We start from the raw sequence: 20,032 nt of genomic DNA on the forward strand, positions 1-20,032 counted from the left end.
AGGCCTAGTCACATAACCACGCTGCTAGCAGCCAGATGCTGCTTTTCATTCAATCTGGGTTGTGTAACTAAACAGGCAATCTGCGTATTTTGCACATCTACCCCATCTTTATTTATGGTAGTCTGCAAATATCCTAATGATGGGCAAGCCTTTTTGGTAATGTGCATCATGCAAGCTGATTTACAAAAAAAACCACATGCCCCAAGCCCTACTCAGAGTAGACCCATTGAAATGGATGGACCTGACTTACATTTATTGATTTTCATGGGTCTACTCTTCAGTAGGACTGGAATACAACTCCATCCCATAAGAGCATATTAAGCATAACCGTAAGAAGTTGGGGTGTCAAAGATGGACTCCTCCATTGTCTCACAAGGCAGAAAGATGCCAACAGCAAGGAGCTTACCTTCCAAGTCCCGGACTGCAGAATCCGGGACCAGCAGCCGTGTGACACCGGAAGTTAGTTGCGTCGACGTAACTTCCGGTGTCGCTTTGCCCTTCTATGGGCACCAAAATGGCCACCGCCGGCTTCAAAAGTAGCTTCTATGCATGACCGGAAGTGCGTCGACGAAACTTCCGGTGTCACCCCGCCCATCTATGGGCACCAAAATGGCCGCCGGCGACACCGGAAGTCGCATCTATGCACTTCTGGTCATGCGTAGATGCGACTTTTGAAGCCGCCGGCGGCCATTTTTTTGTGCCCATAGAAGGGTAAATCAGAAAAAAAATGGCCACCGGCAGGAGAAAATAACGGAGAAAAACAGGAGACGAAGTGATACGGGGGACCACTGGGAAAAGGTAAGTAAAAACGGGGGTTTCCCGGGGAAAACGGGAGACTTGGCAGCTATGGCAAGGAGTTTGGGGGCTGCATGCCAGTGGTTGGCAGGGCCAGGCACAAAAGCAAGCAGAGAAGAGAATGTGAGTCTTACCACCATATAGTTCATACGAACATTTGTACAGTCTTCTCTGTCCTCCAGCCTGGTAAGCAAAAAGTAGGACCAGAGTTTTGGCGGCACATTCCTGTCAGGCCAAAAGGAGGGCAAAAAACCATGGCTGGTAAGGAGTGTGGCCTGGCGAGAGTTCCTGGGACCAGCTAGAGAAACGGCCAGGAGGGCTGCATTTGGCTCCCTGGTTTGTGGTTCCATCCATGGTTCCCCATAGTTCCTCTAGGTGTGCTTCATGGCTTTAAGCTGGACTTGATTCCTTGGAGTTCCCTTCCTCAACAGAAAGGTTTTGCTTTTTTCCTGCCATGAGGGAAAACAGAGAAACGATTGCAAAGTTTTATTTATTTGTTTGTTTTCAAACAAATTTGTTTTCAAACAAAGTTCAAAAAGTACATAATTATATGTGCACTAAACATGGTGAGACGTAAATAAAAAAGAGAAAGAGAACCCGTGTAGAAGGGAAAATAAAGGGGGGAGGAAAAACCCCCCCCAAAACTGGTATATTTTACAAGGTGGTTATTGTACTTCACCAGATGTTAACCTATTACAGTACAGTATTTGTAAGAATGGATTCCAAATATCATTGAATTTGTCCATGGCAAATTGCAAAGTTAAAAGTTGTGCTCATTTTGCAAAAAAAGTGCACAGAAATTAAAGCTGCCTAAAACTTCATTAACTATTTTACCAAATACAGGTCTGACACACACATACACACGGCAAATATATTGGAGGTTTGTGGTACTATACATAAAGTACATAAGAAGTGCAACTATGGATGGAGAAGAATGAAGTTTGTTCTGCATTTCACCCCCTAGACTTTAAACATGGAGACTGGACTATAATTATCCTTCAGGTTTTACACTTGCTTTGCTATACAGGCGTTGGCTTCAAAAACAACAACAACCCAAATGTCAACTGTATTTTAAGACAAAATATGTCTGGAAATGTATATAGATATAAAAATGAGCATTTAAAACCTTTAAACAGATTTTTGTTGTTGTTTAATCAGATTAATGCAGAAATGGGACAAAACAGATTTGTGAATGAATGTATCGTAACATTCACATCCCAACTTTTCTCCAAGGATCTCAAGGTGGCTTCCATATTTCTCCCCCTCACAATAAACTCTGTTTGTTGGTAAGGTGGAGAGAGAGGGGCTGGTCCAAGGTCACCCAGCCAAGTTCATTGCTGAGTGGAGACTTGAACTCGGGTCTCCCAGATCATAGCTCGGCAGTCTAACCATTGTAGCACAGTAGTGGTGTAACAAGCGACATCTCGAACCGGGACTGATCATCAAGAAATAGCTGCATCTTTAGCTTTTTAAAAAGGAAAGGAAAAGCAAGAAATCTGATCACACCTCCATTTATGCCAGTTACCTTAGCTATACATAGACAACATGCAGGGGAAGGAGAGGCAAGAGATAAGCAATCTTTGTTGCCTTCTTTATTGCACACATGCTACATAGCAGAGGGAATTAAAGGGTAAAGGTCCTTAAGGAAGGACACTCTTACTGGGATCAGCTTTACGTAGGGAAAATACATGTTTTGGTCCTAAAGTTATGGTAGGATCTTTATTTGGTGCCGAAACCCTCAAATCTGACCAGGAGCTCATTTGCAAAAGTCCTGGATTCTCTCCGGCACATGTAGCCTGTGTGTTTTGACAAGAATGAAGGAGATCTTTTTCGGACATATTGGCAGCCCTCTGAAAAGGTGCAAGCTCTCCGTAACTAGCTGAGCAAGTCTGAACACTCACAAAGTGGTTTGGGGTGCAAACTGCCTCCTCCTCCTCGTCCATGGATGTTGTGGGTGAAAATGAGGCTCTTCAACAGTTCTTCAAAGGTAGGTGGCCAGCAGCTAAAGCAAAAGATTGTTTTGTCCACACTAAGGGAGTGTGTTGTATTTTCATCGCCTCTTCTGGTCATTCCTTATTCGTATACGCCAAAAGACTACTCCTACTTTTTGCTGGGCTATTCTCCCAATTTCATTTCCAAAGAGAGCACATGTATTGAGTGGGTGAGGCCATGCAAATGACTAGAAAAAGAATGTATTTTAATATGTTTATATCCTGCCTTACCTCCCAGAAACTTGAGATTGATTCATTTACAATATTCATATTTGGACTACAGGGACTACACAGTATATGAAGCATAAAATCAAATAACTCAATACAGAGAAAATGTAAACAGACCTCAGAGCAGACCTAAAGCCATTAAAATGTTTGGGTAAGATTTTTTTTAAATAAAAAAGTGTTTTCCTGGTGCCTAAAGAATAGCAGTGTTGGTGCCAGGTAGTCTAGGTCTAGTGCCATGCATGACTCTACAACACAACAACCTTGTGCGGAAGGTTAGGTAGGTAGATGGTCACTGGCGTGAGCCCATCCAGTAAACTTCATGGCTGAGTAGAGATTTGGATACACATGAATGTTCACCATACTGTCTGCAGCTTCAAGCTGTGATCTTATGCAGCACTGCATTCGTGTGGGATTTTAATTTTAAAAATCTTAGTACAGACGTACCTTGGAAGTCGAACGGAATCCATTCCGGAAGTCTGTTCGACTTCCGAAAAGTTCGGAAACCAAGGTGCAGCTTCCGATTGATTCCGATTGGTGCCCGATTACGCAGGTGTGCTAGAAACAATAGCAGAAGCCGCGCCGGATGTTTGGCTTCCCCAAAAACATTCGAAAACTGGAACACTCCCTTCCGGTTTTTGAACTTTGTAGTCATCTTGTTCAGAAAACCCTAAAATTCTCTTGCAGCGACTTTACATGCATATTAATCAAAACATTTTCCTGAAATCTAACCGCATATTCACACATATTCATATTAGCCACATCCCATATTTTCTAAGCTATAAATATATAAAGGATAATTCAGTTTGTTTTTTTAGTATTGGACAACTAATATATATATATTTGCTGCTTGTGGTTCTGTATTAACCCCCCTTCTTTGGCATTATGATACTATTGTGCCTGGAATCTTTTGAAGTCATAATAATAATAATAATAATTTATACCCCGCCCATCTGGCTGGGTTTTCCCAGCCACTCTGTGCAGCTCCCAACAGAACATTAAAAACAGAATAAAACATCAAACATTAAAAACTTCCTTAAACAGGGCTGCCTTCAGATGTCTTCTAAAAGCCAGATGGTTGTTTATTTCCTTGACATCTGATGGGAGGCCGCCATTACCGAGAAGGCCCTCTGCCTGGTTCCCTGTAACTTCGCTTCTCGCAGTGAGGGAACCGCCAGAAGGCCCTCGGCGTTGGACCTCAGTGTCTGGGCTGAACAATGGGAGTGGAGAATTATGTGGTCACCGAAAAAATGAATATATAACAGCATTTTCAGCCAAAAACCATAGCCCGAATTCTCCATGTTTAATCTTAAGGGCAAGATGTGCAGAGAGCATTGGAGAATGCATTGGTAGATACACGTCTGCTGGAAGAATTCATAGACAGTGACTTTGAATCGTTTGGAAGCCTGTAAGTATGAAAAGTACACCGTTTTCTTCATCATTTCCCTCCTCCCCCAGTTTCTTAAAATTGCACACAAATAACGGCAGGGATGACGCCCCATTCCAGAAACGGTGAAGATCCATGCCTTATTCAGAAAAGGTTTTTCAAGGGCAAGTGACTATTTAATTGCAGAATGGCTGCTAAACTAAGGTTACCAAACGTCCCCATTTCCTGGGGACAGTCCCAGATTTACAAATCAGTCCCCATACGAAATCCATTGAAGTGTCCCCAGATTCATTGAAAAAAAATCAGGTAACCTTATGCTAAACAGCAACGAGTTTTATTTTATCCCTGCTCCTGTGTCCTCCACCCCACATTGTTCAAGAGAGCCCCGTACCTTCTGAATAGGGTTGGGGTGGGGGGAGGTCGTAAGTGGCCGCAGGGGAAAGCAAGGAATTGCAAACTTTCCACTGTGAACTTAGGACCTGAGCCAATATCTTCCATGGCTCAATTGATACTTAAAAATACCCTGTGGAATGGGAGGGACAGAACAGCAAATGTGCCCCATGCTTCTGTTTCATGGAGCCATGCCAATGCTGAGAAGGCAGCAATATTATCAGTTCTGGATTATGCTTCTTCCTCTTCCATAGGCAACTCTTTGAATATGTCAATGCATCATATAACACATGTGAATGCGTGGTAAGACAAGTGCCAGCAGTCATTAGAATAGCAGACTCACTTTGGAAGGAGAAGGAAAGGATACAAACGCTGCTGTCATCGTAATTTCCTGAGAATCAATTGCAGATCTTTATAACCACAGTTTCTCTTCAATACTTGTTATAAAGCCATCCATGGGGGTTTTGGGTGGTGGGACTGACACATTTATTGGGCCTATCAGGAATCCTCGCAGAACGAGACTTTAATAGCTCATGTACATGTAGATCTGCATTAAAAACTATATGCATGGCCTTGGCATAGCTAACAAATAGGTTTTTTGTTTTGTAAACACAGAGAAACAACATTTTTGTTATCTGTATAATGGCTTTGTTTGTTTGTTTTTTACCCTGCCCCTCTCAACTCCAATTCTAGGCAAAACAAGCTACCAGACTCCCCGCCAGATTCAGGATCAGAGCCCTGCTCTCCACCACAGACCAAAGGTGGGTTGTGTGAGTCCTGATTGGCTGGCATTCTGGACTGGAGTGTTCAGGGTTCATCTGAAGTGGTGACGCTGGATGATGCAATGCTTCTCTCTCTCTCTCTCTCTCTCTCTCTCTCTCTCTCTCTCTCTCTCTCTCTCTCTCTCTCTCTCTCTCTCTCTCTCTCTCTTGTCCCACAGTCGCATATTATGACATTTCATACCCTACCGGGTTGCGACCTTCAGCATCTCTCCCTTCTGTAGGGCCCACCAATAAGTTTCCTTGCAACTTTTTTGAGACTGCTTGTAAGACAAATGCTATCGGACAAGCGTGCGGCACACACCAAGACTTCAGTCTGAAGACAGGCAATGCTCCAACTCCCTGGAATAACTCCACGCCATCAAATAATCATGCTTTAAATGGCTCCCCGTTAAGACCCTCTCACAACCCCAGGTAATTTAAAATATATATTACTGTAACCAGTGCTTTTTTTTCCTGGGGGTACGCAGGGGTACGCATACCCCTAAACTTTTTGTGAATCTAAGTTTGGCTTCATTGAGGGGCAGTATTTTAATATGAGTAGGAAAATGAGAGAACCGATTAAACATTTTTGTTTTGGAAAAAAAAAAGCACTGGCTGTAACTGAAAGAGATGGTAGCCGGGATGACTCATGGGTCAGCAAGAAAAAGTGTGCAGAAAAAAATGACACTGATTTAAATTTCACCCGCAAAAAGAAATAAAAATGCTGTTGCATCTTTTAGAGGCTCGTCATATTTTAGAGGCATTTCCTTTTGTAGGAAAGAGCTGCTGTCAGCAAATTCGTGTTGTTAAGGCGCACAAAATAAGATTTAAATCTCTCCACAAGGTGGCAGCATTTAAATGTTTAACAGCTCAGTCTTGTACATGTTTTACTTAGAAGTAAGTTACAAGCAGGAGGACTCCCCTGCTTGAGTGCCTGAGGATGGATGGCGGCTAACAGATTGAGGTTGAATCCTGACAAGACAGAAGTACTGTTTTTGGGAGACAGGAGGCGGGCAGGTGTGGGGGACTCCCTGGTCCTGAATGGGGTAACTGTGCCCCTGAAGGACCAGGTGCACAGCCTGGGAGTCATTTTGGACTCACAGCTGTCCATGGAGGCGCAGGTCAATTCTGTGTCCAGGGCAGCTGTTTATCAGCTCCATCTGGTACGCAGGCTGAGACCCTACCTGCCCACTGACTGTCTCGCCAGAGTGGTGCATGCTCTAGTTATCTCTCGCTTGGACTACTGCCATGCACTCTATGTGGAGCTACCTTTGAAGGTGACCCGGAAACTACAACTAATCCAGAATGCGGCAGCTAGACTGGTGACTGGGAGCGGCCGCCGAGATCACATAACACCGTTCTTGAAAGACCTACATTGGCTCCCAGTACGTTTCCGAGCACAGTTCAAAGTGTTGGTGCTGACCTTTAAAGCCCTAAACGGCCTCAGTCCAGTATACCTGAAGGAGCGTCTCCACCCCCATTGTTCTACCCGGACACTGAGGTCCACTACTGAGGGCCTTCTGGTGGTTCCCTCGTTGTGAGAAGCCAAGTTACAGGGAACCAGGCAGAGGGCCTTTCCAGTAGTGGCACCCGCCCTATGGAATGCCCTCCCACCAGATGTCAAAGAGAAAAACATCTACCAGAAGACATCTGAAGGCAGCCCTGTTTAGGGAAGCTTTTAATGTATAATGTATAATGTAATTTAATATTCTGTTGGAAGCCGCCCAGAGTGGCTGGGGAAACCCAGCCAGATGGGCGGGGTATGTATGTATGTATGTATGTATGTATGTATAAATAATAAATCATGTTCAGTAGAATTTAGGATTGCATTTGTCACATGATCTTCCTTTGAAACATTGCATTCATATTTTAATCAATTGGTATCAATGTTCATGTTTCCTTCTAGTCTTTCCTTGGTATCTAAAAAGAGAAAGCACTCTGAGATGTTGGAGGACCCTCTAGAATTTCAAACATGGTCTGGCAATGTTGGACAAAGTAAGTGGAAATGTATATTTTGTGGAAGGGGGTAGGAAGCATCCTTCAGTACAGATATGTTAACCTCCATACACCTGAGACTTTAAAGTAATATAATACAGTAGTGGGGTTGGAAGATGGAAAGCATGGAACTGCCTTGAGGCAAGATCTACCTTATCTATCTATCTACCTGTCAAACTGATCATCGACATTCCTGAGAGGCCTGTATGAGAAGGCTTGGAGTTAGTTATTTCCTTAATTTTGTTTTTTGGTTTGCTGTGTTCTGTGGGCTGGAGATGAGCGCAACTCACATGTCCCATGTGTAATGCCAATAAATATATACATTTGCACCAGGAGGGGAGCTGTCATTGATCCAATGTGCCAATGAGCCTGCCCCCTGATCCTGTACGACTGTTGTTTGAAAGGAAAGACCTGGACACCTTAGATGGTATTCAGTTCAGCAATTCTGCTAGCACAAGCACTTTTGACTGTGCAGCAGAACTTCCCCTACCACTCCTCTCACCACAAACCCTGTGCACTCCCTAAATCTGCTCTGGAGGGTTGGGAGGAAACCCAGGACATCTTTTTAGGAGTGTGTGGGGGAGTACACAGGCAAAGGAACTTCAGTTGTACAGCCAAAAGTGCTTGTTCTTGCATAATTGTTTAGGCGGGTGCTGTGCACCACATGCAATTGCACACACAATGTATAATAATAATAATAATTAATTTATTATTTATACCCCGCCCATCTGGCCAGATTCCCCCAGCCACTCTGGGCGGCTTCCAACAAAATATTAAAATACAGAAATCCATCAAACATTAAAAGCTTCCCTAAACAGGGCTGCCTTAAGATGCCTTCTAAAGGTCTGGTAATTGTTATTCTCTTTGACCTCTGGTGGGAGGGCATTCCACAGGGTGGGTGCCACTACCGAGAAGACCCTCTGCCTGGTTCCCTGTAACTTGGCTTCTCGTAGCGAGGGAACACCAGAAGGCCCTCGGCGCTGGACCTCAGTGTCTGGGCAGAACGATGGGGGTGGAGATGCTCATCTTCTTTGGCCCCAAGATTCTGCAATTCTAATCCTGTAAACTGCAATCCAAGCACAACAAGCAAGAGATGGTACAAGAATGTTTCTATGGTTCAAGATGCCATCACCATCATTTATTGTTTATATGCCTCCCATCTGACTGGGTTGCCCCAGCCACTCTGGGAGGCTCCCAGCAAAATATTAAAAATACAATACAATAGGAACCATGAAAAACTTCCCTGAGCAGGGCTGCCTTCAGATGTCTTCTAAAAGTCAAATAGTTTATCTGTTTGACATCCGATGGGAGGGCATTCCACAGGGCAGGTGCCACTACCAAGAAGGCCCTCTGCTTGGTTCCTTGTAGCTTCACATCTCGCAGTGAGAGAACTGCCAGAAGGCCCTCAGAGCTGGATCTCAGGATCTGGGCTGGACATTGTGGGTGGAAATACAGGGCCAAGGCATGCTTCTTCTAGCCTGGCAGAGTTCCAGAACCAACAATATGACAGATTTGCTGATGATCTGATCTCCTTCCAGTGACTGTAAAGGATTCTTCTCCTGACATGCAAGAGTATGACAGTGGTGTGCAGAACGTAGCGTCTGTTGAAAAACCCTATCCGTCCCTCGCCTGGCAACCATATCGGATATCTCCCTGGAGCAGCCTGTTCAACCATAATTATGAAAAGCTGTAAGTGCTTATCACATTCCATCCTTTTTTCATTGTGATGCTCAGATTGGAAAGAAATAGACACCACGGACTTCTCTTGAGGAAGAGACTGAATTGATGCTTGAACTACAAATTTAAATGGGTTTGATGATGTTGATGGTAAATTTATTTATACCCCACCCATCTGGCTGGGCTCCTGCAGCCACTCTAGGTGGCTCCCAACAGATTAAAAACAGAATAAAACATCATGATTGGGTTGTTAGCTTGTAGGCTGCCTTGCCCCAAGTCAGAACACAGTCTGTCTGGCTCATACTGCTTCTGCTGACCGGCAGAAGTTCTCCTGGGTTTCGGACACTGGAGTTACCCCCAGGCCCACTTAAGAGATGTGAGAATTAAACCTGGGACCTTGCTACATAGGAGGCATTCTTGGGGAGGGAAGGATTAAGGGGAATTAATGGATGCAGGATGTCCCAGCCAGACACGCAGATGACATTAGGAAGGCCAAGCCCATGGGCCACCTTGCAGGTGGCTCACCCAGTGCACACCCAGCTAAACTGTTCGGCTTGACTGTGTGTCCACCTTCAAGATGGCATTTCTAATTTCTGTCCTCATGTCCAACATGGACAGCCTGTGTCCGTTAGTTCCAGGCATTCAGCATGGAGGCTGCCTCTGAATATTGTTTGCTGGGGAGGAACAGATGAGGAGAGCTATTGCCTTCATGCTAATTTGCAGACTTCCTAGAAGCAGCTGCAGAAAGCAGGATGCTGGACAAAACGAACCTCCAGCAACGCTGCTCTTCTTCTTCTTTGAAAATAAGAGACATTTTTCACCTGAAACTGATGGATGGCTGGAGCTGCATTTCTAGTATTGTGTAAATCAGGGGTAATAAGCAGCCAGGGGTTTGTTGGGGTCATAAAAACAAGGCGCCATGGCATCTCTCTGGGGCTCTTGCACCCTGTTCGAAATCAAGTGACTGTCAATGTAGTTATGGTTAAGTGTTACTGCTAAAAACATAATATAGTCTTACTTTATGAATACATTATTTTACTTCTTGGAAATGTGCAGTAGTCCAAAGTCATTCATATCTATGAATACCTTATTTTATTTCTTGGAAATGCACAATTGTTAGAGCCATTTCTTGCTTTATCATCTTTTTAGAAGTAGCCCCATAATATGAAGAGGGATATGAGACTGGGCTGGGGTGGAGGTATCCACAATACAAAAGAGGAGTAGTGAATATCTTCTCAGCCCATTTTTTTTTTTTGGTCTTCGTTGTCCAAAACCGGGCATATCTATTCTTTCACCAGCAGGGTAATATTGGGACTACCAAATGTTTACTCTCCAATGTAGAAGAAACATTTAAAAATACAGAGAAAGCCTGATTTTCAGAAACTTGTATCTTTGAAACTTGATATTATCCTCTTTATTACACGCTTTACAAATCCAGAAGTGAGTGGACATTATTTATGAGCCACTTCTCTTCTCTTCTGTAGATTAAAATCTCATGAAGAAAGTGACAGGTCTCAAAAGGGACCATTTGCTCTTTCTTCACCATCCTGAGAGACCATAAAGTTGAAATAAATCTTTTGTGAAAGTCTATACATTCTAGCCTCTAATGGCCAAGTGAAAGGAGGAATCCCAAAGAGCTGCCTTTCATTTGCGGGGAGGAAAGAGGGTTTCTACAGTACCATGTGACAAGGGATCATTGTTCAGCCTTCCTTTAATGAACAAAATGACTCTATATAATGGAGACTTTGAGTCTTGGGCTGTAGCTTTCAAGTGATATATTACAGAGATGCAGACAGAGAGGCACAATTGTCCTAGATAGCTAATTCACTGCTTCTTTCTAGATGGCCTTTGAGACCTTTGCCCCATACACAAGAGCAGAAAAGAAGGGCCTCACATTTGGTAGAAACACACGTTTAAACAGCCCATGATAGCAGTCATCCTCAGAGTGACTCTGCATAGTGACCGCCTCCCAATCCACATTGGACAGTATATTTATTAGGACTAAAACAAAATGTCACAAAATAGGGTGCAGGTTTAATGCTCTCCAGAATTCTTCTCCGGGCTGGGATGTGACACAAAGCTCGTGGACTGGGATGGAGGTTGGGGAGGGAAACAAATAAGCAAATGAGGAACAAAAAATGGGCTTGAAGCTGTTGCTCTCTCGAGATGGGAGATTGTAGACTTGGTTGGATATGTCCCTGATAGAGCCTGCTGCAAGTCTCAGGTTATGCCTATGATTTTAGGACAAAGAAGCAATCTGGAAACACCAGTGGCGTCAGTTTTCCAGATCTGTTTCTAGCATTAAGTGAAACAGACACGAGGAAGTAGAAAGAAACATACTTATATTAACTAAACTGGGGATCAGTTTAAGTGGGCATTAATCTTTGTGAGACTTCAAATGTAGCAAAAATTTTATTAACCAGAAAAATTCTACTGGATAATACTGCAGGAGGTTGAAATAATCTTCCATGTACCTCTGGTTAAGAACTTAATTTGTTCCGGAGGTCCGTTCTTAACCTGAAACTGTTCTTAACCTGAGACACCACTTTAGCTAATGGGGCCTCCTGCTGCCGCTGTGCCGCCGGATCACGATTTTTGTTCTCATCCTGAAGCAAAGTTCTTAACCCAAGGTACTAATGCTGGGTTAGCAGAGTCTGTAACCTGAAGCGTCTGTAACCTGAAGTGTTTGTAACCCGAGGTACCACCGTATTCTTTTACTGTTGTTTACATCAGGAGGTTAGATAGCACACAATATATCCTCTTATGAGATGCTTCCTTGGTCAGTCTTAAAGAGTATACTTAAAGAGTATCTTCCTTGAGGGTGCTACTACATTTATTAATGAGCAGCTGCAAAACATCCGCATGTCTCTTAGACCTGATGTGGCTGTTAGTTCTTAGCTAGGCATTTTTTTAAATAAATGTTTTTTTGTTTTGTTTTTTGCTGAGGCTGTGATTTTGTATTTCATATTTGTATTTTGACTTATTGGTTCGTTGACATTCATAAATATCTGACTGAATGTTTTAAAATGAGGGTTATATGAGAAAAATGAGTAGCCTTTTTGCTCACTGTGTCAAAGCGGCATCGTGAGCAACAGTGCTCCCTTCTGCTTCCTGTCAGCCCTGGAAGGAGCCAATCACTCTCTTAAAAAGGAAGCAGCCCTAAACAGTACTTGAGGTGTTTAGGTATCTCTACCTATTTCCTGTACGGTAATTTAAGAATCCATTATTACTTAAAAGACCCCCCTCCAAAAAGACATGAATACTGGAGTATCCACATCTATGATATTGTCTGACTGATGTGACTTGCTGAAATATTATTCCACTGACAGATTCCTCTTGTGTGTGTGTTTTTCCAGCCCAGATGTGGGATATTACATTGTTACAAACAAAGGATTTAATTTTTCAACAGCAGATAGCGCTTTTGTTTGTCAGAAGAAAAACCATTTCCAGATAACAGTTTACATTCGAGTGGTTGGACACCCAAAATTCGTCAAAACCCATTTTGGGCTGAAGCCGGTAGAAAAGTTTTACTTGAAAACTTTTGGTATTAAGGCAAGTGTGTTCTCTCTCTCTCTCTCTCTCTCTCTCTCTCTCTCTCTCTCTCTCTCTCTCTCTCTCTCTCTCTCTCTTCCATTATTAATTTATTTCAGATACTTCTATGCTACCTTTTATGGCAGGTATGGGGAAGCAAACACAGCCTTCCAAATCCTTGGGACTCTTCACAGCCCCCCCCCCTTGCCCTGCTTCACACCTTCCTTGAATGTTTTTGTGTGGCTGGAATATGCCCTTGAACTCTGATCCTCCCTCTTGCTTGCCTGGATGGAGGTCAGATAAGCTTAATGTATAGAAACCTTATTTTATATAAAATAAAATAAAAAGTCTTAAACCTCCTTTGCTTGTTATACCATATTTAGATGGAAGCTCCCAATCAAGTAATCACCATTGAGCAATCTCAACCTGATCGAAGCAAAAAACCTTTCTACCCTGTTCAGTAAGTAAAAGCAAACATACAAACCACAAAACACCAAAACCCACACATCATCATCATCACCATCACCAGTAGTAGCAGTAGTGTGGGATGCGGGTGGCACTGGGGGTTAAACCACTGAGCCTAAGACTTGCCAATCAAAAGGTCGGCGGTTCGAATCCCCGCGACGGGATGAGCTCTCGTTGCTCGGTCCCAGCTCCTGCCAACCTAGCAGTTCGAAAGCACGTCAAAGTGCGAGTAGATAAATAGATACCGCTACAGCGGGAAGGTAAACGGCATTTCCATGTGCTGCTCTGGTTTGCCAGAAGCGGCTTTGTCATGACCTGGAAGCTGTACGCTGGCTCCCTCGGCCAATAACGCAAGATGAGCGCCGCAACCCCAGAGTCGGTCACGACTGGACCTAATGGTCAGGGGTCCCTTTACCTTTTAGTAGCAGCAGTAGTAGTACACTGCCCATCTGACTGAGTTGCCCCAGCCGCTTTTAGCGGCTTCCAACAAATATAAAAGCATAATAAAACACTGTACTTAACAAGTAAGTATATGTATCCATTCAGTTATTCATTGGACATATCCCACTCTTCTGTTCAGAAATATCACAGTGGTTCCTTTCGATTTCCAGTCTAGGCACCTCTCCATTCCAGACCCCCGCCCACCCAGCCACCCCTGCCTAAAAAGGGCAGGTCAAGCGGAAAGCTGCTCAGACCCAAGCTTTCTAGGCATGGCACAAGGGGTGGTGTGGATCTCTTAACTATTCATTTGCTAATGCCACTAAACTAAGGTTACCAGATTTTTTTTCAAAGAATCTGGGGACACTTTTTTTTTTTTTTAGTCAGTTGACTGGGTGGCTGGGCGCTCTTGCTCCCGACTCGATTTGGGTCGCGGTGTGTGTGTCAGCAGTTCCCTCTCAGCAGTGGTAGTGGCGGTGGCAGCAGGAGTCTCAGCAGCCCAGAGCCAGCCTGGTAGCGCAGTTGGCTCTGGCTGGCTTCAGGACCTGCTCGCTGCCATGGCGCCCGCCATTTTGCCTCACCAGAAGTCCCCATATGATGTGTCTTGTGCCGTTGAACCAACCACACAACATTCATTCCCTACTCATAAATCTGCAACACTTAAAATATAAATCCGGGGACATTAAATGAAATCTGGGGACATTCCGGGGACGGATTTTGTCCAGGGACAGATTTGTAAATCCGGGGACTGTCCCCGGGAAACGGGGACGTCTGGTAACCACACACTAAACTGTTTAAGCGTGCACTACTGAGCCAGAAAAACTTTTTTTACTAACTCTAAATTTAGTAAAGGTAAGGTAAAGGTAAAGGACCCCTGGATGGTTAAGTCCAGTCAAAGGCGACTTTGGGGTTGCGGCGCTCACCTGTTAAGGACTGAGAGTTAAACTTATTAGGCACCTTGTGGAAAATTTGCTGCGAATTAACAGTTAAGCTGAAATCTGTGTGCTTTCCCCTTTTTGTGTTATAGTGTTGATCTGCCAGGAGACCAGGTGACCAAAGTAACCTTGGCACGATTGCACTTTAGTGAAACAACAGCCAATAATATGAGGAAGAAAGGAAAACCTAACTCTGACCAAAGGTATTGCATCTGACAGCAAACATTTCACATATTTCACCTTATGTTTTAAGGCTCATTACTCTTCAACTCCTCTGTTATCTCACTTCTTCTTTTAATGGCCCATGAAAATTGCCATTGCACATGTAGTCCCACTGTTCAAAACAACGAACATCCATGGTCTAATTAATGTATATGGCATGTGCAGCCTTACAGCACAATCCTAAACATGTCTACTTAAAGCAAAATCCATTGAAATAATGGGCCTTACTCTGAGGTAAGTGGGTTTAGGATTGCAACATTTGTGTATGTATTGTTATAAGTTTGTGGGGTGCCTGGAGTCTCCTTCTAATTCTGGACCCAACTTCTAATTCCAGGGTGCCTGAATTTAGCATGTTAAAATATAAGTCATTTTAAAACATTAGCCAGGCTGGCTTCCTGATGAAGTTATTGCCTGGAGAGATGAACCATTAAAAGAGCACAAAGGTGGCCATTAAGCAAAGACTCTCTGGCCCTGGTGGCAAATGGTGAAAGCCCCTCTCTGAGGTGAGAGATAATTAACAGAGACAAAAAAAAAACAGAGTTTCAGGAGGGGGGGGGCAGAACTGCAATGGGCAAAGACCTGGTAAGTGAACAGGAAAAGGTGTCAGTTTTGCAAGCTGGACAGGGGAGGAGCACGAGGTAGGCTATCTGCTTCATGCTGCAGAGAAGGTCAGACACAATGTTCGGGGGTCTCTTGGAACCTGAGGCTACAGCAGTAGAAGGAACAGGACCCTGTTGGGATGTGAATGCTCTGCACTCTCACTATCTAGGCTCAGGTTGTACACATGTGTAAATAAACCATATATCATAAAGACATCACAGTCTCTGTTGTGCCTCATTGTCCAAACAGAAACACAGACCCTGGTAAGGACACAAGACCCTGGAATCTCACACCGCTCAGAGATTGCGGTGGCGTGTCACAGTAGGTTGTTTACTCAAAAGTCAATCCCAGCTTCAGGTGTGGGATCCCCTGGGGGCTGGAGAGAGAGAGAGAGAGAGAGAGAGAGAGAGACTTAGTCAGGCAAGCTCCTAAGCATGTCTACTCAGAAGTAAGTGACATTGACTCAGTAGCATTGACTTCCAGATAAGTGGGTTTCGGCTTGCAACCTTACTCAAAGGGAAATCCCAACTTTGGGTGTGCTTTGGACCACATTAGCATCCTTGTAATGTAAGTCTTGGACAGAGTACAGGAAGCTTCTCTGTTTTTGAGGCGCACACCCCTTTGTTTCTGGAGTTCTTGGCCATGTCTGTGATTTTTTTAATGCCTGAAATGATTTTCTAAATTAAAACAACAACATTCTATTTAGGTACTTCATGTTAGTTGCTGGGTTGTACGCCGTCAGTCAAGACCAGCCTTATTTGGTGGCTGCTCATGTTTCGGAAAGGATCATTGTCAGGGTAGGTCCAGTGCCAGATACGGCCCTCTGTGTTTTGTTACTGCTCTTCATCTCAGCTGCACAGTATTACTATTGAGATTTATGGGGTGGCTTTGCTGCTGCAGTAATGATTTGGCACTCTTTGCCCCACCTCTTCCTCCCTTCCCCCATCTTTGACCTTGCAGTGGATCTGTGGGAAGCATGTTTTATCCTCCATTTTATTCCTGTGAAAGTTGGGGTGCTAAAAAGTCCTTGCAATTACAAGGGGCTGCCAAGTGGATCCAGCCCTTGGAACTGGCATGGTCTCATAGCCTGGCCTAACTCACATGACGTTCGCGAGAATAAAAGCGGGATAACCCGTGTTTACTATTTTGATCACCACAAAAGCGTGGGTTGCCAATGTTCATTCAAAAGTTGGCATTTTTAAATGGATTTATAATTTTTTTTATTATATATCACTGCATTCTAGAAATACATCACATTGGTTTGCAACTATATAAAACCATGCAGCAAAATCATTTTTTTGAAAAATTAAAAACAAACTAAAAGCAAAAGAATTAATAACAAGCGTCCAGAAATTCCACAACTGCCGTGTAAACAAAAGCCCTTTTCAGGCCTTCTTGTTTTGCATCCGATGAGAGGCACAAGGCCCACATATGTCAGCCTGACCCCTTTACCAACCCACCACAACCTTCCTGCATTGATTGGGATGGTCTGAAAGGGGATTCTAACTGCACACAGCTGATCTTGGTTCCATCCCCCATCTCCAGACTATGCCACTCAATGTGGGATGGTCAGGGTGGAGGGGACTGGGCTGTCATGCAGAGTCCTGCCACCCCAGATACAGATTAAGAATGCCTGAAGAGGACTAAAATCTTAACAAGATATTGTGCATCTGAAATCTCTGCTTAACTTGGTATGTGCAGCAAAGGCCCGTAAGAGAGAAACTCTACTCCGCCTTTCCTGCAATACTGGGAGAACTCAGCCATCTACTCACCAAGTTGTGGTTAACAGGCATATCAGATCATGCTCTAATTGTGAGGTGCTTGGCTCCACATATTACAGATGGCAGAGAACGGTTAAAAAGAAGAAAGCTTTCCCCGGTGCTGTTTTGCTTGGATACAAACGGGAATCCTTGAATTCCATACTGACTGTCTGATCTTTTTTTAAATAAACACTAATAAATCACTAAAATCTCAGCATCGTCGTGTTTTGAACACCTGCCCTTATTTTGCATTCTCATCCCACTTCCCTGAATGGTAAGATGTTATAGTAAGTGTAAGTGTTATAGTGTTTACAGCACAATCCTAGCCATGTCTACTCAGAATTACTTCCGGCTGAGTTGAGTGAAATATATTGCCAGGAGACAGAGCAATCGTAACAACAGGAAGCGGGCATAATTTAGGCCAGTGTAATTTATGCTCTTACCCTTATTGCAAGCTTCTTTCAGGACCCTATGGGAAGGGGCTATTGCTGGCTGAACCATCATGGAGGGTGGGCCTGAGTTTTGAGGACTGCGCGCTGGCTCACATGACTGAGCTGAACGGGGTTTGGAATAGGTGCAAGTCTCATCTCATACCTTCCGGTACACCAAAGACAAAAACCAGGACGCCATCTTCTGGGGTGCCATCTTTTTCTTGTGAAAGGATGGTGGCCATTTTGGATGCCATGACCTTGTGCAATTTCACACCACAATTCTCCCCTCTGAAAGTGCTTTTTTGGGCACGGCACCCAAAAACGTGCGTTTGGGGGAGCTGCACAAGATTGTGGCCCAGTAAAGGGGGAAAATGCTTGAGATCATGTCACCCAAAATGGCCACCATCCTCTTCAGAGGAAAAAATGGGATGTCCCAGGTTTTTGGAGACACTTGTGGGGTATGTCTTCTTGCCCTGTCCTGCTCAGGCCACGCCCCAGAACACCCCTTTGGGGGATTTATGCCATTGCAGATTCTCTTCTTTTTATCTAGCCAGATTTATCTAATATCAGTTGTGCACTTCTGAAAGTCACAATCCCAATCCCATCCTCTATCCTGCCCCCCTTCCCTCTCTGATAAGATTCCGTGAGGTGATTTTAGACCAGATGTTTGCTTCAGGCCTTCCCTTCCTTGCCCCCGATTGCATCTTTAAAGTATCTCAACACACACCGACTCCTTTTGGGTGAGGTTGTTTTTACTCAGCATGTTCATTTTGCTGCGTCACAAAGAAGCATGAGGGTGCATTTCTCTGGAAGGATTTTGCGTGGTACTAATTCCTCCTCCCCCCTAGAAAACGAGTTCTGTGTTTGTACACTACTGACCTGAAAATGTTTTCAGGCCTCTAACCCTGGACAGTTTGAGAATGACAGCGATACGCTCTGGCAGCGAGGACATGTTCCTGAAACCGTCGTATGCCACGGTCGAGTGGGAATTAACACAGATGCACCAGATGAAGCCCTGGTTGTCTGTGGAAACATGAAAGTTATGGGAGCAGTCATGCATCCATCTGACAGGCGAGCCAAACAGAATATCCAGGAGGTGAGTGAGACAGGGAAGTAGTTTCCCAACACAGCAGCGCATGTGCGCATGGAGACAGCGACTGAGAGGCAGGCATAGCGTTGCGAAGTAACCAGATGTTTCATAGCATTTGCTCACAGCTTAAAAAACTAGCAGGGTGCCAGAAAGGATGGGGAGAAAGGGGAAGAAAACAAGAAGGTGTCTTATACGGCATAAAAGTATTTTGTCTATCTAGGCCAATATTGCCAACATAAGAAGCTGCCTTATACAGAGCAAGACTATTGGTCCATCTCACTCAGTATTGTCTACACTGACTGGCAGCGACTCTCCAGGGTTTAAGGCAGGAATCTGCCCCAGCCCACCTGGAGATGCTGGTCATTGAACTTGGGAGCTTCTGCATGCAAGAAAGATGCTCTACCATCTTTCCCCATCTTGAGCCTTTTAACAGGAAGTTCCACTTAACAAAAAGTACAAAATTCACTAATTTATATTTAAAGAATGTTTCTGTCGTCCTTCTTTGCGGTCACATCCACACCAGTCATATAAAACATATAGTTCTCTCACATGTATTTTTAAAGGAACGTAGCCTGACTACGTTTTGAAGTCTGCACAGTCGTACCTTGGTTCTCGAATGGTATCCATTCCGGAAGTCCATTCGACTTCTGAAAACGTTAAAAACCACGGTGCAGCTTCCGATGGGCTGCAGGAGCTTCCTGCACTCAATCGGAAGCCACGTCGGACGTTCAGCTTCCAAAAAACGTTCGCAAACCAGAACACTCACTTCCGGGTTTGCGGCATTTGGGAGCCAAAACGTTCGAGTCCCAAGGCGTTTGAGAACCAAGGTACAACTGTATCTGGGTTGCATCCATTGGTGGTTTTGCACTAGTGGAAAGCACTTCCGTACTTGTACCAAATTTTCACCAACCTGCCCTATCAGTTTCAGCCCCCTGTGATCCCCCAAAAGCTACTGCTGAGGGTTGAGGAACCATCAGGGATGGTGTGGGATATGGCACAGATTATTTCAGTAGGTAAGCTGAAATTGGCAAAAATGGAGTATCCCACCTTGTGGAAACCCTCTTCCTAGGGCTTCCCCCCCCCTCACTCTCAGATGGGCACCATTGCCATTATAAGAGAACGAGGGAGGTGTTCGTGGTGAGTTCCTGCACCTCTTTTTCTAGATAAATAGCAGTGCCTCTCCCTTTGCCTCAAAATACGAATTGGAATATGGGGGCATTAAAGCTGCTTAATGACATCTAGGCGTATTAACTGCGGCCACCTCAGACTTCAAAAGCACTTGCACATGAAAGCCCTTTGACATGACTTGACTGCGTTAAATATTTTAACACGCTAAGCC

General features: G+C 44.2%; 1 protein-coding gene across 3 annotated transcripts in view; it reads left to right on the top strand.

Moving 5' to 3' along the window:
- Positions 1-744: 744 nt before the first annotated feature.
- The window catches only part of MYRFL (myelin regulatory factor like), a 44,755-nt gene continuing 25,467 nt past the window's right edge, over positions 745-20,032 (top strand). The window contains exons 1-11 of one of the 3 annotated variants that reach the window (XM_060279661.2): positions 745-2,782; positions 4,326-4,419; positions 5,482-5,549; positions 5,774-5,981; positions 7,456-7,544; positions 9,083-9,233; positions 12,578-12,773; positions 13,136-13,212; positions 14,683-14,793; positions 16,119-16,209; positions 18,499-18,699. In XM_060279661.2, coding sequence (XP_060135644.2) covers positions 2,737-2,782; positions 4,326-4,419; positions 5,482-5,549; positions 5,774-5,981; positions 7,456-7,544; positions 9,083-9,233; positions 12,578-12,773; positions 13,136-13,212; positions 14,683-14,793; positions 16,119-16,209; positions 18,499-18,699 — 1,332 coding nt within the window. In that variant the 5' untranslated portion in view covers positions 745-2,736. Of the gene's footprint in view, positions 2,783-4,325; positions 4,420-5,481; positions 5,550-5,728; positions 5,982-7,455; positions 7,545-9,082; positions 9,234-12,577; positions 12,774-13,135; positions 13,213-14,682; positions 14,794-16,118; positions 16,210-18,498; positions 18,700-20,032 lie in introns of all 3 variants that reach the window. The other 2 variants (XM_060279660.2, XM_060279663.2) reach the window with 2 other exon arrangements.

This window comes from Zootoca vivipara, chromosome 9, assembly GCF_965207765.1.
Source record: "Zootoca vivipara chromosome 9, rZooViv2.hap1.1, whole genome shotgun sequence".
NCBI lineage: Eukaryota > Metazoa > Chordata > Lepidosauria > Squamata > Lacertidae > Zootoca > Zootoca vivipara.